Raw genomic sequence first — 26,403 nt, 5'->3', positions numbered from 1 at the left:
TAATAAGGAGAAGTAGAACACTCTCTGTATCGCTGCCACATCTCATCAGCCAAACCATGCCTCAAAAAAAATCCAACACCCCCAACACACAGTGCACAGAGAAAGTGCGCAGGGTAATGTGAAGATAGGGTCTGGGTGGAGGGTGGATGGTGCAGCATGGCTGATCAGATCTAATAAATAGTATAAACAGAAGACAGTCCTGTTGAAAATGATGAAGTTCCCTCTAGATGGGGTTACTTGCCAGTAAAAACTCATAAAGTCTTGTCCATTGCACTGCTGTACACACAACAATCTTATCAACACTAGGCACAGCCCCGGGTGTGTGCAGCGCTCACATCTCTGTTCAGCATTCTTCCACTGCACAGCGTGTGGCCAGTTTAGAAGTTTATTAGCTGAAATATAAAAACACAGGGCCTCACTGAAGTTTGAAGAAACAACATAATCTGCACGATTATCATCGGGGGCTCTGACTGCAAGTATCACACACACTGACACGCTGTCAGACAGTCCTGAACAAAGAGCAGGAACTGATGATTGAAATGACATGTTTTCCAATTGCTTGCAAAGCTACAACATTGAGTCTGAGAAAGAAAAAAACTACAAACATAGATGAAAAAGGGCCATGTTTATACTCTGTACTCAGACAGGTGTGTTTCTATGGTAATATAAAAAAGACACAAACACAAAAGTGAGAGCAATAAAAATGCCTTAAAAGGATAATACTGGAACAAGAAAAAGCAAGAGAATATTTTCTTCTAAATTCAGCCTCTTCAAAACTGTCTGTACCTAAGAGTACGCAGATGTGTCGAGTATGAGATCCAATCACCCCTGCTTCAATGTTCTGCAATGTATAATGTGCATGGGAATCAATGCACTTTATGTTGCGTTAAATGTAAAAAAAAAGAAAAAGAAAAAAGATGAAGCTGATGTGATGTCTAAATGATGCTGATCTTGTGTGAACTAAAACAAGATATTGAAATGTATTCGCACCAGCACTCTCTATGCTTTCAGGGCGTCCTGCTGCTGACCTGGTATTTTAATGCAAGAAAATGTTTCATATTCCGACCATGTCCAACAGAGCATGAATAAAGATTTTCAAATTGCCATAAATGCTTATACTTTGTTCATAGGTTGTTTTAATGTTGTGAAGAGAGAGAGAGAAAAGACATTATCGGAGAATTCATGGATTGCGGAAGTAATGGGATGCATTAGAAAAAAAATAAAATGGAAATCACCTGTTGATGCTTTGAAATGTGTATATGTACGTATATATACACACCACAAGGCAGCAAATACACATTTTTGGATCATTTAAAATTACAAAGTCTGGGCTCAGTAATTGCAGAACTGTCACAGATAGGTAAGAAAAAAGAACCGAATGTGAGGGGAAAATAGAAACCCGTTTAACATTTACAATTCGACTGATTGATGAGCCTGGTTTTCCAGCCTGGGGCAAGGGCTGAAGAAAGATTAAGAGGGAGAAAACAGGAACCACTCCAGCCACTCCATTCTTCACTCTCCTCGTCTTTCCATCTCTCTCTGCCTCCCCTGGACTCCTTTCTCTAGAGACTTGTGGCTAGTGTTACAGCCTTATAGCCTGCAGCTCTTCCGGTGAGGGCCACATTGGGTTGATGGAGGACTGGAGGCCGTATGGAAATGGAAGCGGGTTCCTCCCATAGGCACACAGGCTTGCCATTCAACACAAGAAACAGGAAAGGCTGCAGCTCTCCTGATTTAGCTGCTAGCGCACGCGATCATTACGAAGATAGGTTTAACTGGAGGGGGTCTTACGGCAAGTGTCATCAGCTTCCAAACATCATGTTTGCTGACTTGCTGTGCGTATGTTTTACCGAGTGTATCTCTGTTCGGCTGTCTGTCTTGTATATATCAAGCATTAATGCCATCAGTCTATGAGACTCTGTAATACATATTTGATTATTAAATGGAAATACTGCCCACTTTTTTCCCCAGGGTTTTCCAGGTAATTGTGAACATTGTGAAACAAGGCAGCATAAGGTACACTGACATTATCTCACCTAAATGGCTGCTCATGCCTCAAAGCTCTGAGGGGATGTACTTAGACACAACTGTTCTTTTGCTAACGCCAAGAATTGACGGTGCTCATATGCTGATATTTGGCAGATTTGTTTAACATGTCAGTTTAACATGCTAACGTTTGCTAATTAGCACTAAACACAAAGTACAGCAGTACAGCCATTTAGTCATAAAACAAAGTATTAAACAATTTAAAATTTTGATTTAATGATGGTACTAGATGTAAAATTAAGGGAAGTTATTAACAATTCATCATAAGGGTTGCACGGACATCTGCAATAGCAGCAATCTGATGAACTGATGAACTACTCTCAGTGGCTGCGGATGCTGCAAACTGTATATGATTCGATTGGAGGCAAATCCCAAATGCTGCGCTGACTCCTCCAGGCAAAGGAAAACATCAATCAAAAGTGACCCATTTGGACGAGCCAGTCACAATCAAGTTAACTGAGGGTAAAAGCTCAGCACGTTGCCAAAGATAGGAGACAATTGAGGGAAGTCATTGTTTTGAATTGCGTAAGTGATGATCACCGGCTCTTACTCACAAATTGTATCTTAATCATGTGAGTGTGAATTAATTGATTTTATATTTTGGAGGAGAGATGGGGAGAGACAGCATATGTAATGTTAGTGCCTAAAAAAGACATCAAGACGGTTTCCGGATCGATGTGTTGAGCATCGTTGTGGAGCTGAATGTTTCCCTCTGTAGCCTGCTGCAGCTTGGCTCCACATCTTGACAATGTGTTGCCGCAAGGTGAAACTACATTTTTCTAAGTGCTGTCCACCTCTTGTCCTCCTTTAGTTCTCTCCTCTTTGTCGGTGCCTTCACCTGTCTCTGTTTGGCTGTTTCCGCCTCTCCTCTCCATCACTCCACTCTGTCAGCGGATGGTTAAAGAGAGGAAACATGCTGGAATTACTAAACAGTGTGAGGATGCGATGCGCTGCTGCCTCTGTAGTGTAAATTGTACAGGGGAGATTATGAGGAGGGCGAGTGCAATGATGTGCTTTGTTTTCATTTCCTGTGTGCTATATGGTGGATCTATGGCTTCATGAAAAGCTGAAATCTACTGTACTCTATGTACCCTCTCCCTCAAACACACACACACACACACACACACACACACACACACACACACACACACACACACACACACACACACATCCAGCTTAGTTAATCAAAACAGGGTTCACCTGTCATGTGGTTAATGAAGATTACAGTTGTTAAAGAGTCGGGTGACCAACACATAGCAGTGCCTATAAGGAAATACAAAAAAAGAAGGGAATGGCAACGCTACATAAAAATATTTGCAGGTTATTGTCAAAATAAAATATAATACTGAGGGGATTGACAAGCGGCATGCAACAAACACTCGCACCCTCTCAGGGGACCACTGATTTATTCAAAGCCACGCTAAAAAAAATCCCAGAGGCCTCCAGAACTACCAGAGCCCCTCATGTCATGTTAGTAAATCATCTGTCACACCGTATTATACACATACGACAAACTGTGGCTGTGTGCAACAGCTGTGGTGATGAGCATCACTGCCCACTGATGACAGCGCTGTATGCATTAATAAGATTGCTTGTGCTTAACATAACTGGAGCTGTGCTGCGGGCCGACAACAGCTTACCACGGAGGATGTAGAGAGGAGAGGCTCACATATTTCGCCCCTCTTAAGCAGGGCTGTTAGTTTACCTCGAGGAGCAGTAACATAAAAACGCAGTGGCATAATAACCAGAACACCACCCTCCTCTGGCCAGTTATCATAAGGATAAATCCTCCTTATCGTCACCTCCAACAGTCGGCGCGGCTGAGAGGAGCGGCAGCAAAATTAGAACATAATCCTCCCAAGGGTTGAGGCGTCGAGAAGACTAGATCAATAACGCAGAGGCTTCATGCCAAGAGTGAGTATTTTCAGATGAAAGAAAGGTGAACTTCTCCAGGCAATTCCAACACAGCAGAGGGCTTGTTATTGTTACTGTGGAGCTTCTAATAGTTCTGTTTGGGTGTGCAGACAAAACAGCATGTCCCACAGGGGAGGAGATGACCTGGTGTTGTGACCTTCCAGCACAGGAAAGTATTATGATTGGATTTTTCAATTTGATTTCAGCTGGTTTCATGGCTTAAAAATCAAATAAAATCAGTTGACAAAAAAAGTAGACGGTTAGCATTTTTACTTCAACTCACAGCCATAGTGTGCACCTCTGACCTAACCCTGCACTCTCTAAGACCACATATATCTTAAATACAACTGCCCGCCTACTTATCCATGCATAAAATAGAATAAATGACCTGCAATCACCTGCTAATGTCTTGTGATTATATGTAGGTGTATGTGTGTAAAGTTAGCATCTGTGCAGTGATGCAGGGCGTGCCCGTCGTGCTCACCAATGCATCCAGACATCAATACAGCATCAGCAGTGACATCTCTCCAGAGAGCTTTGGCCTCGAGATGCAATGAAGCATGAAAGAGAGATGAAGGAAGACAAAGACGGCAAGTGGGGAGAGAACAAGGGAGAAGGAGTGGGTGTGCAACGGAGCAGAATATTCAGGGTGTAATTATTTGGTGATGTGCGATAAAATGACACGGGAAGAAACAGAAGTGTAGAAGTGTTGCATACTAATGGCCATTACAACCCGCAGATCTGCATCTCTTAAAAATTGCCAGCTGCGTTTAGAAGCTGTTTCCCACCTGTACACAGCTGATTAAACACATTGCACATCTGCACAACTCCAGAGCTACAAAGAGTTACTGCTGCATCTTCACCTCCCGTTCACCCCTTGCTGGGATGTAAGAGAGGCTTTTGTGACTATCTAATGCAACTATCATCCATAGTCTGTCTTTCTGTGTGAACTACAGAAATCCACTGTGGTGCTGACAGATTTAGACACTGACTCACAGGTTGGATTTGAGACGGGATACTTAGAAGACTACACAACAATACCAAGGAGGAGGGTAAATAACCAAAGGCTCTGTTAAACATTTGCAGGGAAACAATAAAACCAGGCTTATAGGATTTTGCTGCGTTTATCTTTGCCCAAGTAACTTGCTTGATTTCTAACTATAGCTCATCGACGTTCAGAAACAGCGCATCCGTGCTGCCGACACATGAAAAAAGAACAATCATTGGATTGGAAATAAGCAAACCGTCCAAAATTGGCCGCGACATGTGTATTTAAGACATCTATGCAGCAGAGGAGGATATCCTAATTAGACCTCGGGAATATTTTAGGAGAAGTGATTTGTTGGTGGGACTGTGTGCTGTGCTTGGCATGACGTGACTACTTTATCCATCAAGGCTCAAGGAAAAACATGTACTCAAGTGTGTGTGTGCTGCCTAAATATGTCAGACCACTTCACAGCGCCTTGAATGATGAAAGTCTTTACAGAAAAGGAATCTGCAGTAACTAACATCACTGACGCTCAACATTTCGACAGCTGCTTTCATTAAGTCTTCCTGTTTACGTCAGTCCAAAGGTCGCTGCTCGACTATTCTTCAGAAGCCAACTGCAAGCTTTTCTCTGTATTTACTGCTCCACAAAAAAACTACTAAAAGGAATATTTCATGTTTTCTTTCTTTCTTGAACACAGATATAAGCGAGGACATTATTTGAGGGTCTCTCTCATGATTAGCGATCTTTCCACAACATCTCTGGTGCCAGTAATGTTTCACCAGCAGCATATCCCCAGCTGGCAGAAATCCTACTGGGAAGGAATATTGGGAGGTGAGAAAGAAGTTAAAGTTTTAGTGCTTTGCTCAGAGGGTGGGGATTAATTGAAAGTAATTAAGGATGTTGCTGTCTCTCAAGGGACCAGTAGGGGCCCTCTCCCCCCATCAATCAGCAGCTATCCGTGCTTCGCCTAAACCGGCAGACTGGCGGCACAGTGCGGATAGACATCACTTCTTAAGCACTAATCATTCATCATTCCGCTGATCCGTGATAAAGTCAAAGAAAGTTTCAAAGTTCTGCTGATGAGATACTGCCAACGAAACTAAATTGAGGCGGGAGTTGTTGCTGGCATCTGACGAGGCAGAGGAGACAAAGAAGTTGATGCTGCAGTGATGGCAGCAGCTCGAATATTCCACTAAAAGTACGCTGTTAGTTCAGACAGTACAACGACAACAAATGCCTAAAAAAAACAACTTTTGTTCATAAGAAATCCAACAGTATTAATAAACTTCTTTAGGGCTGCAACTAATAATTATTTTCATCACTGAACAAACTCAATTTATCTCTTAATCACCTGGTGTATTAAATATTAGAAAATGATATAAATCAGACAACAGCTGAAAATCTTTTTACCTGAAACTTTTGCTAAAAATGTCTGACATGACTGACATTTAATCGCTTGTTTGGTTGATTAATCAAAACACTTATTTACATTCACTTTATTATCAGCATCCAATAAGATGACTTTCCCTCTCATATCTCTATTTTACCGCACTGAAAAGACAAACGCCGTGTTATCAAAGTAAAGTAAAACGCAGCTATTTTGGATGGATGGAAGATTACTCCAGTCCAAACAGCCTGCTGTCATGGGAGACTTAACTCCTGCCGCGGTAGACTAATCTCCCCGTGCTTGCGGTGCTACAGACAGCGGTGGATATATTGTGCTTCTGTCCTGAATCAGTATGCCGTGAAGCACTGCAGGGGATACATGTAAAGGATTAGCTTGAGTTAAAAATGTAATACAAGCTGGTGCAGCAGGAGGAAATCACCTCTCTGTCTGGTCTTTGTCTGCTCTGTATTACAGCTGTGGAGGTCAATAGTTCATAGGATGAGCAGGAAGGCGGAGCAATGGTTAACCTCTGTGTGCTTTTATACTGTTTTGTCAGGACCTCATGGCAAAGATAAAGGTCTGATTTGCTGGTTTTGTTATGTCTTTTGTCTTTCTCCATCGAGATGGTAAATGTGGGAAAAACGGACATGAATCATTTTATTGGTACTAACCTTGGCCTTGCCGGTGCTCTGTAGAATGTGGACGAGTGCACACGCCATCTCCTCCTTGTTCTTGACGCTAATCCCGGGCTCGAGCACCGAGCATAGCAGCATGTAGTTATTGGTGGTGTACTCTGCAAACTCCTTGTACATCTCCATGGGAAGGATGTTCATACTCTGATAGCGTGCCTTGATCCTAATCATGGGCCCAGATGTCTTGCCCTTCGGGGGGTTGGGCGTGCTGACTGGATACCACTTCTCCACAAACTGTCGCCCGGTAACGGCTGCGACAGGGATGTTGACGAGTCCAATGTAATTGTTTTTATCTTTCTTTTTCTTCTTGTCTGTGTCTTTGTAGAGGTGTGCTGTGATGCTCTTGATAGCAGGCAGGTTGTTGAACTCAAAGTGCTCCCCCCAAAAGACATTGTCAGTCTTAAGCTTACAGGTGGTGCGAGCGTAGAGCGAGTCATCCAGACAAAGCTCACAGAAGTATTTCTTTTTGGCTGGCAGGTCCTTGGCCTCGATGATCCACAGCCTCAGCATGTTCTCCACCCGACGACTGTTGTCCTGGAGACAGAGAAGATGACAGGAGCTGATTCAGTGAGGTCTTTAAAAACAATTTTGCCAAAACACACCACTGACATCTTCGAGAAAAAAGAGAGATCAAAATGACAACTTTCGTTCAGAAGACATACTCAATGAAAGCTTTGAAACCTAAAAACGAATCAAGTAAACCAATGAACTTAATAAATCAAATAACTGCAGAAATAAACTGATAACATTCAAATGAAAACCTGCCTCAAAACCCTAATTTTGAGGTCCCTCCATTTTGAATGACAAGAACATTTCAGATAATACTTCAAACATTTCATAGAAGCAATTTAAAAACCCTTTATGTCTTTCGTTTCGTGTCTTTAAAGAGCTAAGAAATCCTGCTCCTACATTATTTCACAGAGTACTAACCCATTCTCATGTCATCAGTTGATTTTACCAAGAGTGGGGCACATTTTTGGCCCATTATTCAGAGTGCCTTGAAACCTACCACTGAAAATGAAGAGAGGAAGAGAAGCTAATAATAAAATTTATTAGAGGGAAATACCAGATAATCAAGAGGAGACCTTTGAATGTTTGAAATATCCTCATGCAAACTCAACTGTATCTGGATGCTTTTGTTTTGTTAGACAAAAACGCAAATAAATGTATCCCCATTGTTTTGTTTTCTTACTAATAATCTGGTGTTTCTGAACGATAAAAACATTTTATCTTATCTTTGACGACTCAGTGGTTCATTCAAGCTGTACTGGCATTACGTGTGAGATAAAACTTGAGGCATTGAGGTTTAGAAAGTATAGAATCTTTATCTGCCAAACAAAATCTGTCCATAATGACTATAATCTGTCAAACAGACTCAAGAGGGTCGTGTTTCACAATCACCTTCTAACAGAGAGGAGTACTGGAGTACTCTTATTCAGCTGTGAGACGAACTGGTTCAAATCTCTGGAAAATGCCAGGGCTACTTCACTGACCCCGCCAAGAAAAAAGCAAAAACAGTGGTAATTTTCATAGCCCTTGAAATAACAGGTCAGGGTCCATTCCATCTGCCACTAAAAGACACATTTATTCCCCCCCCTCCTCCTCCACTGGCCTCCAAAAAAAATCAAAACTTGAGAAATGCCAGATCGTTCCACTTCCCCTCACTCTGAATTCCCACATCCTTCACCCATGTATCCAGAGATGTCATGTTCCTCCTCTAATTCATGTCTAGTTATGTCACATTCTTGCGCCGAATCTCAAGACGAGCTCGCTCTTGTTCCACTTTCCAGGTCCAACCTCCACAAATCCAGAGAGCAACCCCTCCTACAGACGCCGGCAGTGATAAGCAATCACTTCCCTTCCTTATTTATATCCTACATAAGATGCCAGATAACTTGACTTGTATGATTCATGTGCTGAGTCAGCCAGCACATCCAAATCAGGTAGGACAGCTCTAACATTTGAACTAACAAAAAGGAAATCAACAATGTTTCATAAACATTTTGTTCTCTGTCCCTAGATTCCCTCTGACTTTTCTTCTTCTTCTTGCAGCATGACGCCTTAACTTATTGCAGCACTGTTCTCCCCTGGATTTAGAGAGCTACATTTTAGTCTTCAGTGTTCAGTAACGCCTTGTCATCAATGTAATCGATTCTCCAAATTTCCGTCATCTACGCTGACACAACAGTTTACTCCCTACTGTAAATGGAGGTGCTCCATACTGTCAATTAGAAATTAAAATTCGCTACGTGTGTCTCTTCATCCACACAGAAATGCATCCACAAAGACGACACCTAAATTGCCCATTAACATAATTACCCACAATTATCTTATACAGGAGCTGAACTGTGCAGGTTCAGCATTAAGACCACCCTGTTTCATTTGCATTGATTATATACAGTATGACTGAAAGTACTTTTCTTTCCTCTGTTACTCCTCATTTTCACGATGTGAGCATCTCCTTCACTACCAAACACCAGCAACAGAAAAAGAGACTTTAGGGCGAGGTCATGATAATAAAGACTGATCAAAAAGCAGGTCGAGCCTTCGGTGCCCTTTCCCTTTATTGACCCATATATGCTCTCACTGTACATCACTTCATTACCAATTAAGATTTAAGTCCTTTAGGAGCAATACACTTTCATGTTTTACCTTCATCTTGTGTCTAGTCCTTGAGCAGCAGTAGCAGAAGCACTGGTAGTGGTAACAGTCGTAGTGGCAGTTGCAGCAGTAAGACGGGTGTAAAATCTGCGTAATCTATTTAATACAACCTCCTTATCTATTTCCAAAGAATATCAGTATCTGTTTCCAGTTTCTATGTTTGCCGGAAAACACTGCGCTGCATCTTATCTCCGAAAATCGTAAAATAATTAAAGACGCGAAGCAAAAATAGAGAGAGACAAAAAAACGCATCCAATAGGAGATGAGGAGAAAGACTCCAGCGCTACTACAGATCTTTTTTTCCATGAAAGTTCTAATTAGTGACTAATTTGCTAAATAATGACAGATGACGGAGCAAAGACATTGTAAGATTAGGACTGTTTTCTTGGCTGGAAATGTTTGGCGCTCTCCCTTTGCCACAGCTGTGTTTGTCGAGATTACAGATGGCGTCGATTCACCGAGGAGGAAAACACTTTTGGGAGTCTCGGTGTTCATCCCTGCAACCTCTGCATCCTCTGCTCCTGAGGTGTACAGGAAGCGCAGGAAGAGCACAGCTGGATGTAAACACATCCCATTGTGTTGTTGTACGAGTAACGGCACAATGTCAACACCATCTTTATCTGTGTTGCAAGGTGGGGTTTGAAATTGGGACACTTGTATATGAACCTATTAATGCTGATTACTTCACACAGTCTCACCCCTCCTGCTGTGTATTTCCATGCTTACCTTGTTGGGCTGCACTGCTCTCCTCAGATTCTCCATCCATTTGTCTCTCTCGGCTGATGATCGGCAGGAAAAGCATTTGCTTCCTGTGGAGGTGGTGACCTGCCGCCGGGACACCGAGAGACAGAGAGAGAGAAAATGAATGCTTTAATGCATAACAATGACAGAAAGAAAGTGGAACAGAAATGGTTTTACTAAATTTCATAAACACCACTCCTGTGACGGCAAAGAAGCTTATCAAAAATACACACACATATACACAACAGTGGATATGAGGAGACTGGCGATGACTTGACAGTGCTGAGGAATGACTGAATGGACAGAGGAGAGAGATGACTGCTTGGTAGTTCTGGGTGACGACTGAGTGATTAAAAAATGCACGGAGGGAAAGAGGGAGAACAGAGAGAGCAGAAAACTGCAGAAAAAAGAAGAAATGATGTAATGAGCAGGATAATAAAGATTAGTGGTGATTTCTGGTCTCCGCGGTGTAGGATACAAAAGTATTCTGTAATTTCTCTCCCTCTGAGGCTCCCAAAGGATCCCCAGCTAAGACTACAGCTACCAACGTGCTTGTGCACACACACACCGTGCATATGTGAATTTTTAATTCTTAGTCCGCTGAGGATCATGAGGCTACATCACAGTTCACACAGCCAGCGACTCAACGAATTACTTGCTGTCCTTCCACATATTTTCTACAACCAGAGAAATGTCAGCTGGAGTGAACCACTGTCACTTGCTTCTGTGTTTTTCACGAGAAAACAAAAAACAAAAACTGGCTGTTTTCCTAACTTTTGGCTATAATTGGCCATCAGCAGCCGATCGAGAAGTGCAGTTATATGAGGTAATAGGACCCACCGGTTTCAAAAGTGTTGTTCCCGGCTGCTTATTCACATTTCAGAGTTTGCCTTTAATGATGCGCTCAACTTAGAAACATGGGAGTTTTCTTCATAATTTAATAATAAAATAAATAAAATTTGTTGTGGCCATCAGTTTTAAGAAGCTCAACTTAATTCTTTTAAGTTTGAGAAATCATATTGTTTTTGTCCGTTTGATATTGCGGACTCTTTGAACATAAAGATTTGCAACTTTTTTTCCTATGTCACCTGAACCTGGACCTCTGGACTTCAGGAAGTTGTAATGAGCATTTATCACTATTTTCTATTTAATGAAAATAACAGTTACTTGCAGATCTATCTTCTACGGAGAAAAAGGCAGTCAGAGGAGCAAATCAAAGTTGTAGCAAACTCAAAATGAATTGTCGTTGCAGTTGGGAACAAAATGGCATCATGAGTTCAGATGACCCAGAATCCAAAAGCAAAAGAACTAAAATTAAGTTTTGATTTTTAACTTCTTCTCTGCTCTTGTAGTGCATGCAAAAGAACAAGCTGCAAACACAACTCTGATAAATATAGTCACCCTCTAAAGTTGTTGAGTTGGTGAGCATGTTAGCCAACAGTTGCCTTTTTACACTCCCAGCAGACATGTAGCAACATTAGCATTCGTTCTGAGTCATGCGTCTGGCCGATTAATGTAAGTCCAATATTCGCTCTGCTCTGATCTCTGGGTGTCAAATGTGGCTTTGTTCACCAGCTAGTTGCTACATTTGTCTTTTCGCCTCATGGTGCAGGGCAGGTCACGTACAGTGAGCTTTTAAAGCTGTGACTGGAAACAAGGTCGATGAGAGCGGTGAGAATCAACCAAAAGAGAAAAGTTGCGGGCGGTAAAAACAAAGCAATGAGCTGAAAGACACAGAAACAGGTAGGTGGTAATTCTCTGTGAGTTTGTCACCAAGACTGACCTCTTTCAGATTAAGTTATTGAGCCACTGCTGATATAAAACTATTGATTAGCTTGGTGACTGGATGCTTCTTACCAAAATGCATGTTGCAGCTTTAATGTTTTGAAATTTGCTGAAAGAGCCAGAAGTGATCGAATACAGCTGCTTATCCCAATACTGATGAAACCAGGAGAGTTTTATACACATCCAAATGGAACCGTGGATGACTCAAATAACTCTATAGCAACATCGGATGTAAAGCAGTGCCTGGACGCTTTTAATAAAACAGGGCCAGTAGTGGGAATGTTCTGTAGGACTGTGGAGGATGTGTGTGGATGTGCGCATGTACTGTATGTGTGTGTGTGTGTGTGTGTGTCTCCCCTCACCTCAAAGCAGTAGTCCTGCCCGAGGATGCTGCTGTGAACAGGCTTGATGATAACCTCGTCCTCCATACTTAGGTCCAGGGCTTCCACAGCACTACTGGGGCTGAGCAATGACTCATGGGAGCGAGACTCCTTCAGCCTTGGCATCAGATGAGATCTAAGAGTGGAAAAGAAGAGCGAGAGAACTGAGTCACCCTGCAGAGTCTGAGTAGAGGAAGTGAGAGAGAGAGAGGGAGAGAGGGAGCATATGCACTGCACGTATTAGCGAGTGTACATGGTGAGTGCGAAGGAAGACAGTGTGAATGATGACGAAGAGAGGATGCTCCACTCGCCTGAAAGTCAGCAAGTTCTCAGCAGGAAGAGCTTGCACACCACTGTATATCAACACACGTTCACACACCCACTTCTATGCTCACTTGCGAATGGATGACATCTCATTTACGACTTTAAACATCAATAAGTGAATGAAAAAGCCAGAAAGATTGAGTCAAGCTGCACTGCAAACTGGGACCACTATAAATAGGAAGCGATTTGTGTCATTGATTATCATTAATGGTCAGACTTAGACAATTTCCATGATGCGATAATGCTTCACAGTGATAAACCTCTCGCTATCCGCTTTTTTGGAGCTTCATTTAACAAACACACATCGCACAAATGGCACTGTTCTCATAGTGCAATGGAGAAGGGTGGACATTTATGACAAGAGCTCAGAGTGCACTTCAGAAAGCATTCAGCATTCTCACAAAGACAGCCCTGAAGCCCAATTCTTGGCCATTCATTAGCCAGAGAATATAAGGAGACAGAGTAAAGAGCTTTCAACTGTTTGCTGTGTTTGATGTCGCCCTACTTTCTGTGTTTTCAGAAGAGCTAGTGAGTGACTGTCACCAGGAAAGAACAAATGTTTCTCCATGCAGTGTATATATATGCCAGTGATCCACATTGTTCATCTTAATATTAGTCCAACATTAGCTTTTCAAACACTCAACAAAAACCACTTTTGTTTTAAGTACTTAAAGCTATGTTATTCTCAAACATGTCAAACCAGAGTTGTTGCCAAGCAGCAGCCCACCATCAACCTTACCCATGTTTAGGTCAGCCTCGTGCTGATAAGAGGATGAAAAGCGAAATATGCTAGTGGGGGATGTAAGCAGCCACATAAACATTAGCCCCGGACACGCAGACACTGGCAGGATGCAGCAGACAGAGGGTCAATTGCTAGTGTAATGAGAGAGAACATTCTTTCAATAGTGCCCTCTGTGGACAGCTTACACACTAATCTCATGCATGTGTGTGTGTGTGTGTGTGTGTGTGTGTATGTACTGTACATCTCTTCTGTGGACTAAGGGAAGAGCATTCCAGGAAAAATGTAGCAGCCATAATGACAGATTAGCAACCGCATGCATCGCTTTGTACAGTCAGCTTTGTTGTGAAATCCACTGTCCAACGCGGAGTGGATAATCATCTTTTTTTATTTCTCACTCACACACACACACACACACACACACACACACACACACACACACGAACACACACACACACACACACACACACACACACACACACACACACACGCATGAGATTAGTGTACACATAGAGGCAAATTTCATCCTTTGAAATAAAAACACAACAACATGTGCAAACACCTCAAGGGTGGCTGTGCATATGAGAATCCAGTTTTAGAAGCTCCTAGCCTTTTCCGCAGCTGCAGAGGAAGTGTGTTTGCACCTAGCTCTGCTTTGTGATTGGCTGACTGGGTACTGGGCAGAACAGAGAGCGAGTAGAATAAGCAGAGAGGAGGGGATACAGGGGTTTTTTCTGGTTGGATGTGTTGTTAGAGACAGGAAGGGATGGGAACTTTATGTCCATGGTCTCAAAACCTGCATGATGATGTCTCTATGTCTCGCAAACAGACTGACTGAAAGGGAACAACTTGTACAAGTAATATCAAATCCATTTCTAATGTTTAGCCCCAGCTGATGGGAAGCATGGAAGCATTTTTCTGTGAACATGGACGAGAACATGACGCCAGCGTAGCTTGCCAAAAGCAAGATCCTCGGGAGTCACATTCTGCATGTTGTGAGGAGAAATTGCCAAAGAGAGAGGAAAGCAACTTTACTTTGTTCTCCTTTCCCTCAGCATATCATATTATAAGAACATTAGTGTCAGTGGGAATGGTGGGAGGCTGTGAAAGTATGAATTGATGAATAATAATGCTGCCTGTCATCTGTATGGCACTGTATTAAAATGTACTGTAACGTGTAATTTACAGCCTATTGTGGGCCACTTTGTAATAATGACAATGAAATACTGTCTGGCATGTGAAATCTGCTCATAACTTCTGTATCACCCGGTTTGACACACTGTTTCCGTCAGCCTCTGCAAATAAGCAGCATTACAAGTGGGGCCTGCTGTCCTCGTCTCCTCATTTCTCTGCTCTTTGGTTCCCTTCCCCCTGCGTCGTCTATTCTCAGCAAATGTCCTTCTTTGTCCTTGACAATTTTCCAATACCCTGCCTCCATCCCTCTATTTCACATGCGGTGTTTACCTGGGGGGGGGTTATGCTAGGTGGATTCTTTGGTACACATCTCTCCATCCTACTCTCTTCTTCTTTCACTGGTCTGTTCGTCTGTTTAACCGTGTTTACCTCCCTATCTCCTCTCTTGGCTGCCAATCACTCTACCTCTCTTCGTCTCTGCAGCTTCATTCAGGCTACTTAAATATTTCAGATGCTTTGCAGGAGACACACAGGCCCCTGACCGCTCGGAAACTTCCAGTGGCTCCTACACGCAGACCCAACTATATAAAGACCTGTGGTATAATATGGAATTGAAAAGAATAGCCTTTGTAAAGACCTTGTCAGATTTACAGGAGATGTTGCAAAGAGCACAGTAATAACCTTATGCTTGAATAGATAAACATATGATGTGTTTGTGTAAAAGTGTAAACACCCAAAGAGAGACACAGATTTGTCTTTGTGTATGAAAATAGTTACATTTCCATTTCAATGTCGGATGAGCTTGAAGTGAATTTCTGAAAATTCAGGCAAAAATAAAATGTGAATTGGTGCATGTTTCCATCAGGTACATTTATGCAAATACCTTCAAGAGGATGTGACAGGATTACATAATCATTCAAGCGCCAATACCTCTGACACATCATGGCCTTTCATTGCTGGCATTTGCTGATCCATGTGTACTCTGTGGTGTTTTCTTTGTCAGGTATTATAGTGTTAGAGGAGGGGGTGACGTGAAACAAAGCTCCCCCATCTGGAGTCAAACTGCAGTTCTGTGCATCCATGTTATTCTTTTGACCTTCTGTTTGAGGGCAGATGAAACAGCAAGTGGCAGCAGGGTGTGAATGCTTTGTTATAGTAGTAGAAGCAGAACCAGCTACCACAGCATCTGTCTGCCCCTGTAGCGTCTTTTAATTTGTGATATGTCTTGAAAAAAAAAAATCAAATGGAAAATATCAAATTAAACAAAAAATATCAATAATAACTTATCGATTATATCAACTCATTGTTCTCTAACTTTAAAACAGTCCAGAATGAGGAGGGATAACCGCTGTAATTGGTGAATGCCGTGTGCAACGACACAGGAAAAATAAAGGGGCTATTGTTCTGCTGCATCAGTGTTACTGAGTTACCACTTACATTTTAGATTTTCATCATTTGAACACCCAGCTGGCCGGTGATGTCGATGCATGAGGTCAAGTTTGAGAACTAGATTCACTGTGCCCTGCCAAGGTTCAATAGAAACTCAGTTAGGGGTAAGCACCGGAGAGAGCGGAGCAGAGTAATGGATTCTGAGTGTGTCTGGACTGCACCCAGTGCGCTTTGTCTCAGCATCCTGTAAAAAGAGTTCATCTGATAGCCTGTCTGGGATCTGATAGAGTCTGAAAACCTCGGGCCCATACAGGCGTCAGAGCACTTAGACTTCTAACACACCGACTTGTTGGCCAGCTGGCTGCACCACAAGGGACTATATTTGTACTGATGGTTCAAGATAGGCTGAATTAATGCAGTGCAACTCCAAATAACAGCGCTTTGAAACTCTGCATCCTCCTGGGTTGCTTGAAAAATATGCATTATTTCACTATAATCACAACGTACAACAACAACAACAGCATGTTATAGCGCATTGTGATGTGCTGTTAATCTTCACATAGGAAATAATACCCTCTTTGTGTTGAGCTTCCACCCACGTTACTGCACAACATAAAAAATTATCCTAATGACCAAAGTTAAGCTTCTGACACAACCTAAAAAAAAAACAAATACTTTTCTCAAGAGAGGCCTCCAGTTAATGCTAAGAGTTAAGCGACCTGATGTTAAGTCTCCTTGCTAACTGTGTTTACTGTGGATACCGCCCTGTGCAGTGTTTACACATCATTTTGCTTTGCTGTTAGACCAGCATTTACGACAATCAATACCCCTTCCACTTGCAGACTGGCACAGCAATTACTTGTTAATAATGCTCTCTACCAAACAAACACAGGAGGCCAGTGTGCCAATAGGCATGCATACCAACAAGCAGAGCCAGGCAAAGACACACAGGATGACAAACGAGTGCACTGACAAGTTTTGACGACATCTAGCTCTTCGTCCTTTGGAAGTTACATGAACTTATTGTAAGTTGCTTTAGATATAAGTGTCAGCTAGATAAATGATATGTAATGTAAAAACCAGAATAAATAAGTAATGAAACATAATGAATGCAGATGCTTCCCTAAAGCGTATGAGGCTCCACTGAATGGTCTATGGACTATGAAAATGATGTATATCATTAGCCTGAGTTTCCATCCATCCATCCATCCATCCATTAGCTATTATCCTTTGAGGGCCACGGGGGGGCTGGAGCCATAGGCTTAATTTATGCCTCTGTGCCTAATACAAAGCAACCTGATTTAAACTAAAATGGTTAATGTCATACAAATGGATAGCGGGCAGAGTCGAGCTATACCTGACTCAGAAGTTAAAAATCATTTTTATCGTGCAGGAATCATAACACTTTTAGAGTAGTCTTTGAGGATTCTTCTCATCAGTGGGAAGTGGATGTTTATCTCAATATGATATCCTCTGAGAAATGCTGCCTGCGACGGTTTGCTAAGACCTGTAGCACAGTGGCTAGACACGTGGAATGTAATAGTGTGCTCAAGGTGAGTCTGCAAACTTTTCATCATATTTGTCCCTGTAACGTTCTCCTAACAGCTGGCTTGCCACGTGACATCGTGCTCAAACCCGAAAATGCTCCAGCCAGCCAGCAACACCAAGCACTCTGCAAGCACCTGGGCCCCAACTCAAACATCAAAGCGGAAAACATCAGAGTTAACAGCGAAAACACATACTGCGCGCACACGATCGCACGGTAATTGTTCAAGGTTGATTATGAAACACATGCACTGCAGAGACAGGCAACCGGACAAATAAGCCATTATTCATGCATCAAGCCTCACACAATAAAGTGTCCATTATTCCTGCTGCTTTGGCGCTGACTCAGTGGGAAGGACCACAGGCCGTGATGAAACAACTAAGTGTCTGTCACACTGCAGAGTACTCTGTCACGGAGTGATCGTTCATTTGATCCAAGCAGATGTGGTTAGTCTTTCTCAGCACTCGCCGTGAATAATGAGGCACTATCAGCTCAGAGAGGAAGTTAAAATCTTACCGCAGTCGGTGTCAGAATTTTTTGCAGATTCATGTCTATGATTCGCATGTTATTCAGCATTACAATGGCATTTGGGTTTTCGGCCAAACCCATGAAAATATACGTTTTTGTGCATCAACGTGCCAGCTGTCAATTGTCATATGCACTGGAGTGAACAGCTGGGCGATGGGTAGCAGGAGAATATAGACAACAAAACAAACGTCTGGCCCACAGCAAGAGACTGAGAGAGGAGTAGTCAAGAGGAGGCAAGGGAAAGAGACGAGGAGGATCCTGTCAGACGTTACTGGTGCAGAACGGTGGATGTGTGAGCCGAGCCGCTGACATGTGGCTAAAGGCCTTGGAGCCCAAACTCCAATCAGGGCGGGCGAGAAGAAGTCAGAGGAAACCTCGTTCACTGTCGAAGTCAGACACACTGCAGAGGAAGAATGATCTCTGGAGACAAACACAGAGTTTGAGGTTGAAGTGAGCTGGAGGTGCAGCAGCTAATGTGACGGCCCCACTACCATTCCCTTTACCAATAACCCTTAGGAGGAAAATTTCCACACACCACATCTAGCCTGACACTCAATCAAAAGCCCCTCTTTCTGCTTAACCATCTGTGACCTCACTGAGCCCTGATTGGCTGTGCTGTATGGGTATGAAAGCGATAATAATGATAGTGAAAGGGGGGAAAAAAGCGAAAATGTTCACTGTCAAGTTGTTGTCAGTTTATATCAAGTGCATTAGTGCTTTGCAGCACCTGCGCTGGTTGATGGCATCTGCTCTTTAGACTCTTACACTGCCAGCGGTCTAATGCACACAAGACAAAAGAGAGAATACGCCTGGAAGAGCGAAGAGAGAGATGCTGCCCCAGGCATCGCTGCACCAAATAAGAGAAATAAGAGGGTATGAAAAAAACTGAAGCTATGGTGTGACCACTTTTGTGCTATAGATGGGAACACACATTAGCTGAAAGTATAGAAGGAATAGCTCCACACAAAGATGGCCTTTCATTTACAGGGAGGAAACAAGCTTTTTAAAGACAAGAATGAGAGCAAACACACGCACACCCCTTCCCCTGACGACACGCGAGCAGACACACAGGAAAAGGAGGGAGCTAGCTTTAGCATTTAGTATCTCCTAAACGATCAGCTGCACCAGGCCCCTTTTTAGGAGTCTACAGGGATGCCTGACTCAGAGCGCTGGCAGACATACTTCATTGTGGAAAAAGCTGGCTGGTAACTGAGATCAGGTGGTTGGAGAACAACTGTTGGAAGAGCTAACGCAGCCACCGCGCCAGGCTGTCTGATAACGCGCACACACACACACACACACACGCACACAGCTTGATTACAGTGAGAGCGCAGCCTCCCTGCTACGCTGGCAGGTAATTCAGTGTAACACCTGCTAGGACACTCACTGCGGGGGGGCCAATACGGAGCTGCTCTGGAGTGAGCCGGCTGGAGGTTTGGCTCTGAGGTCATGTGCTGAGCGACAGAGAGCAGAACAGCTGGCTGAGAACCACTGGACACAGACGATCACGCTAGCAGCTGTGAAACACAGCATGCAGATTACCTGTGATGATCTGTGAGGACTGTTTAGTTTTTTAACATCTGCGGCAGTGATTTCATGAGAGAATTATTTCGTGTCGAGCTCTGCAGGATGTGACACACGGGGTACCCGCTTCTTACTCATCTTCTTTCTCTTTCCGGGAGAGTTTTAAGAACCAAGGGTCATCAGAGTGAATACTGTAGCTTCTACAGTACATGTTACACCAAAGGGAATGTCTATTTGTGGGTGTCAATACAAATAAATTGCACATTGCAATGACATAAAAAATTATATTGAGCTCAAAGGTCGCTCTAATGAATGACTCTTTAAATAGCAGCTAAGGTCAGGGGGCAAAGGGCAAATGTCACAGTAATGCTGAATGGCTTTCTGGGAAACCCACTGATGCAGTGTGAATAGTATATTGATTTTAACAATGCACTTTATGTGACGTGAGAAAAAAAACAAAAAAAACACCATGATTGAATGTGGCTTTACTAGAATACATACAGTCTGTTGTTGTCACCCAGGCTGGTGAAATACTGTCTCATGACTTCATGACCCAAAGCAGAAATAAGTGATGGAGAACAGTAAATATGATTGTGACTGTTTACACACTGAATCAATGTTTTCTTTGAAATGTACAATAATTGCTCTCATATGAATAATTTACTACGCTGAAATGTCATATACAGTATTTACTAAGCAAGTAGATATAGAAGACCCTGTGTCATGACTAATGGTTTATAAGAGACTGAACTATATTCTAATCATGACCAACTAAAAGGGTTTTCTCAGTTGGGCCAGTAGGTTAAAAGTCTATATGTTTATAATATATTTTCACAGAAAAACCAGCATTATAAAAAAAAATGTTTGTTTAATTTCCACTATTAATAGGTGAGTATGAGGAATGGTGAAGTCATGGGCCAAATATCGATCATTTTATCAACAGGCAAAATGAATTGAACCAAAATCAATATGACGTACTTTACTTTTACTCTATTGATTTGTGTTATAACTACGTGTATTGTGTATTATTTAAAGTTGTGCCACAAAATGCATTTCATAATATATAAGAGCAAAAACGAAGGCTGAACAATATTTGAAAATGTGAAAAATTGAGTAACTGACTGTTACAAGTATAACCAGCGCTACAGTACATTTCTAAATTCATCCACGCTGTGAGGTAATTAATCAGCCCTGGGTGAATCAGATACCTGATTTGTATGTGTTTTTGATAATTATAGGTGCTTTTAAAAACCAGCCAACTCAGTCCACTTTGAAACTGCCAACAAATAACCTTGAGGGGTCAGGGCTGATACGCTATTTTAAACAGCACTCACAACAAAAGAAACATCCTTTTACTTTTCACTTTGTGATTCAGTATAACTATGACCACCACACTCATTAATTCTGCACTAAAAAACCACAGCAGAGAGAAGAATGAGGTGGAAGACGGAGGCAACGATAATATAGTTATCACTGGAGTAAGACTGGGGATAGTGAAACCACTGCCCTAATTGGGCCAGTGTCTGCCCAATTAACTGACTTATCATCTGGCTTCAGGCCATCCAGCGATCCTTACTGTTAAACCCTGAAGGGTGGTGAGGTGTCAGAGTGATCGGAGGGACTGTCCTTTACTGATGGTACAGGAGAAAAGCAGGAGAAAGTACCACACTACAAACTGCTATTACTGGTTTTTACTGTGGCTGTTATCACATAATTAAGTCGCAAATACATTTTTACTTCGAATTTAGCATCATTACCCGTTTTATTACTCCTCATTAGTCATTATTGATGCACACCAAAGTCATGGAAATGGTGTGTGCATCTGTGCTAATGTGTTTAATTCCTGTGTGTTTAGACGTACATGACACTGTTGTATTCATATAAAAAAAAAAAACAACTACTTTGTAACTGAAAATTGAAGAAAATATAAATTAATCACAAGCAAGAGAGCTTTTTCTCTTATGTAACTGTTAAGCACTTAGGGAATTGATAAGAACATGTGTGCAAAGGAGTAGAGGAGATGAGGAAGTGTGTTTTTCACTTCTTGACCTGAATATTCAAACACCCCTGTGGCACTGGACAAAGAAACAGGCTGAACACTCAAGTTCACAAGGAGAAAAAGAGGACAGAGACTTTCCCACCGTGCAACACGGCACAAACGATCTAGCCTATGATCTCTGCAAACGCTCATTTTTATCACTTTGTTTCCGACTTTCATTATTGCATTTTTATTGATACCAGATTTTTCCAGGTGAGGCATCTTCAGCTCATAATTGGCTCTAAACTGTAAAACATGCCGTCAATACGGAGATCTTATTTGCACTCCAAAGCCAAGATTTGCCTCTGGCGGTGAATAGTTTTTATGTTCAAGTCTGAACGTATCCTAGTTTTTCTCTCACCACCTTCCTCTCTAACTATTCAGCTGTACTGCACTTTTCCTTGTTTTCAATCAACCATCCTGACCTTTCTTTACATTTATAAGTCATATAGAAAGTACTATATGGCATTTATGTAGCAAAAAATAGTCAGATAAAACCACAATGTACAGTCCTGAGTGAGCCGTGGGTGGATGCAGCGATAGAGGTTTCAATAAACCGCAGCATGCAGCTGTGCTGTAACCATCCGCAGCAGCAGGCATACCCATGAATAAAGTATTAAAACAAAATGACACCTACGATCGACTGAATATGTGAAACATGGTCCAGCAGAATCTCTCCGAGCTGGATCCCCAGAACGCACAGCTTCACTTTGGGTTGCATTCCTCACTAGTGGCAGGATCTCAGAGTTTTCCCGACTATTTTTGAGTCTCTGGGAACTTGGCTGGAGCCTCTGCCCTCAGAGTTACACCACACCACTCCCAAAGGATGTCTGTTGCTACGAACACACCCCTCTCCATATCCCATTTAAAAAGACAGTGCTGTTATTTGGGACAAGCCTGCCCATACTCTGTAGTAACATTTAATTATGATGAAGTAATACATCAACCATATTGTGACATGTACCTATAAAGGTAAGATTTGGGGATATGGATGTGGTGCTTCAACTTGATACAAACTTTATGCAGGCATTTTTAAAGAATAAAATAAATGCTCACTATGCATCGAAGGTACCATGAGGGATGGTGCTGACTCGTACCATCTCTGCTATTAATGGAGGGACGACAACAAATGAAATCAAAAAAGAAGTTAAACAGGGAGGGAGCTGACAGCCTGTTATGAAGTTATTTAGGTGCTACTCACTGAGAAATAAAGCAAAATCTATATTTTTCTAGCTGAAGTCAGTCTCTAGGACACACAGTTGCCCTGTCATCATCAGATCTGTCTCCCTTGCTTTTTCTCACACTGACGTAGACCCCGAGTTGGCAGCCAGGAAGTCAGCCTGCCTCCTCCTCCCTCCCAGTTTCCTTGTAGCAGGAAACAATAGCTCAGCCTTCAGCAGCATGCTCGGTGGGAAAATCCTGGGTCCTTGGCCGGAGAGAGGGACTCCAGGAAAAGGGAAACAGAGGAGAAAAGCACAGAGAAAAAGAAATAGGGAGAAGGGGGAGAAAATGAGGCCGGCCAGCTTTAGGGAGGGGACGCACTGCCAGATGTATCGTATGGTTGTTTTCACATAGCTGGCGACCCAGTGAGGGAAGACTGATGTCACAGCTGAGATATGCTGTCAAGAGACGCTTCAATTCAAACCGATGTTCGAGCGCTAAAAAAAAAAAAAGCCATAGCCCCAGAAATGCCAGTCATCTCCTGTCAAATACTTGCATGGAAACAGGTCCAGTTTGGCATCGACCAGTTTCAGTATTTCTTATTTAACTGATTCTCGGACGACAGGAGAATATTTCAGCTCGATCACTCGACAGTCCGCAGAAATCACATAGATGTAATTATGTGAAAAGGCTTAAGTGGAACTCTAAAGGAGCTGGCGGTAGCCATCTATTTCAACAATGGAAGTCATTGTGAACTGTACAGTGGAAAGGTCTTTGCACCCCATTATAGGTGGACCGGTTCCTCCAGCTCCAAAACAATTTAAGTATCATTTGGGAGGTGAAACTGAAGGAGGTTTTATGTACTTGTTCCCCCTGATGCAATGGATTAGAGTTGCTTGCTCTTATCACAAGTAAACAGACCTGCATGCCTTGCTGTTTTGGAGAATGGCTGGGTAAAGGTTAACTATAAAGCCAAGGCAAAGTCTGGAGACTAAACACTCAAGGGGATTTCCTCATTCCTCTGGTCTGGGTCATGATAATATCATAGCCCATACGGTTGTTTTGAGTGTGACTATTCTCGCACATAACGTGTTAAAAGGCAAGGCTTTTCTGTCTATGGAAGTTTGTTTGTGATCACAGTAACGATAGAGGGAAACTGTCCAATCTTCACTATTCATAGGAAAATGCATTTTGAACAATGGTCTTCTGTACTAAGAGTCATGAGACTCTGTGTATATTTGCATTTGTGTGTTCAGAGAGGGTTTCTGTGCACACACTCACACACACACACACACACACACACACACACACACACACAAACAAACAGAAAATGTATTTGTATTCCACGTGATTTTGTGAGAGAAATCCATGTCAAATTGTGCCAGGGAGTGTGTGGGTGGGTTTGTGCGAGGTCATGAGCCAAGTGTGCAGCAACAGACACCAACAGGATAGGTTCATGAGAGAGGGTGGGAGTCTCTCTGCTAACCGTCTTGTCTGTAGGCAGCCCCTGAGAGGCTGCACCTCTGAGAAGTTATTCCCCTGCTAACCGCTAACCTGTTTAGAAGAGGCACCACCTGCTTGCACAGAGGTAAAGAAAAGGAGGAAGGGAGGGAAGCGAAGAAAAATAATCAGCGGACGCATTCCAGGCAAGCTTCCACAAGTCTACATCACAGAGAAGTGGGTGGCGGATGGAGAGAGGGTGGGACATGTTGGACAAGTAAATGGTGACAGAGGGCAGGGAAGAGGAGGGCAAAGGGAGGAAAGAAAATGAAGAGACTGACAAGACGGAGACAAGAGCAAATTGAACTCACTCCAATGACTCATGCAGGGAGAGAATATGAATATTGCTGCAATAAGGAGGATCGCAAGACCAAGTAGAATAAGTGTTAATTCTACTGCACTGAAACTGGGTTGCTGCAGTTCAGTGTCATCTCTCCCGTGTAGGGACCCAGACAATGTGACAATATATACTGCAAGATGCTAGAAATGCGTCAACCCTCAATATCTCTGGTTGTATTAGGTTGTTGTGGGCGATATTGTATAAATGTAAAGAAGTACCTTAGCAAATCAGGTACTTAAAAAACATAAGGCTGGCATTATTCATATATAAACATTTTTCTTATGTCAAAAAAAAACCCATGAAAAGACCAGAACCAGCTCCATCTTTCATTACTGTCTGACTATGTCTATGGCTCTCAGCCCTGAGCCCATTCATTCCTACTGAAGAGAAAAAAACATATCAAAAACATGTATATTTTTCATTTTCAAAAACGGTTCAGAGATTTCCAAGAAAGAAAGTCAAATCTCGCTGAAACAGGAAGAAATAGTGTATTTGTTGGGGACTATTTTCAGCTATAAATTATAGCGTTTGAAGATTTTATCCCCATCCATACAACCTTACTTCTCTCCTAAATCAACAACAGTCAGTGAGTGAAAGAGGAATGCGCCCCCCCACCTTTAATGTGTTCTGAAAATCAGTAATCAGCGTAATGTCAGTATCCAGATCTGGTCAGGAAAGTGCCCAATCAATGGGATTTTGTGCTACCGCAGAGCCAGTCAATAGCTGCTTAAGTGCTAAGTTAAAATATCAACCTACTCCAAGGACTACAGGGGAAGTGGGAGGAAATGGAAAGCAACAGAGGGCATTAGAGATCTCTCCCTCCATCACTTTACTCATCCCTCTATCGCCTGCCCTCCATTTTATTTTGTAAAGCACAAAGATGAAGAGATAAGGTAGTGGCACAGTGTTTGTTTGTGAAAAAGAAACATATAGAGATAAAGAGCACGAGAGCAGAGAGACGGAAAGAGACCTATAGGACTGATGCTTGAGAGCTCTCCTCTCCTGTTGTTCCTATTGACTCCGCGCTACAGCCTTCAGGGCACGAGAAAGCGAATGAGTGATTCAATTATTGACAACGCACAACTCTGCCCCATCATGAGCATATGCTCCTCTTTCATCCTCTCCCAAGCAGGGTTGAGGAAATGCAGAATAATGCTGCTGAATGTCATCGACCCAGCGTACTTCGACTTCATCTCGCATTCACTATGGAAAGCTAGATTGAAGTCGACCGTCCAACCTGCAGTTTGCAAACACATATCACCGATTTTAAAGCATCACAGCTGCTAAATACAAGCTCTTGGAAGCTCGATGTTTTTGTGTAAGGTCTGGCATTCTCTCTTTGCCTCTAAATCTTTCTCAGATTGATCATTTTGATTAAAACAATGTCCACATTCTCCTAGAAAAGTTTGAATCCTGTATAGTTAAATGCAATTGGTGGTTTCATAACTTGATGACACTTCCATTCTCCTGGGATGTTCCTGCTTGTGTGGTCATCACTTAGCACTGTTTGTTATGTGTTCCACTGTGGCTGTTCCTCCTTCCCTTTTTCTAAACCGCCAGTGGTTCAGACCTTTTGACCCCCC

At 42.5% G+C, this 26,403-nt stretch overlaps 1 protein-coding gene across 9 annotated transcripts in view; it reads right to left on the bottom strand.

The window, feature by feature from the left end:
• The window catches only part of dab2ipb (DAB2 interacting protein b), a 123,221-nt gene that overhangs the window by 25,781 nt on the left and 71,037 nt on the right, over positions 1-26,403 (bottom strand). For 8 of the 9 annotated variants that reach the window (XM_023423951.2, XM_087178702.1, XM_087178701.1 and 5 more), the window contains 3 exons: positions 12,580-12,733; positions 10,418-10,516; positions 7,010-7,564 (listed from right to left, as the gene is read on the bottom strand). In XM_023423951.2, coding sequence (XP_023279719.1) covers positions 7,010-7,564; positions 10,418-10,516; positions 12,580-12,733 — 808 coding nt within the window. Of the gene's footprint in view, positions 1-7,009; positions 7,565-10,417; positions 10,517-12,579; positions 12,734-22,456; positions 22,613-26,403 lie in introns of those variants that run through there. The other variant, XM_023423954.2, reaches the window with a different exon arrangement.

The sequence above is a fragment of the Seriola lalandi genome, unplaced genomic scaffold (genome assembly GCF_002814215.2).
Source record: "Seriola lalandi dorsalis isolate HSWRI2012SDOR001 ecotype SW California unplaced genomic scaffold, Sedor1 jcf7180002054695, whole genome shotgun sequence".
Taxonomy (NCBI): Eukaryota; Metazoa; Chordata; class Actinopteri; order Carangiformes; family Carangidae; genus Seriola; species Seriola lalandi.
This window is presented reverse-complemented; position numbering and strand designations above follow the sequence as displayed.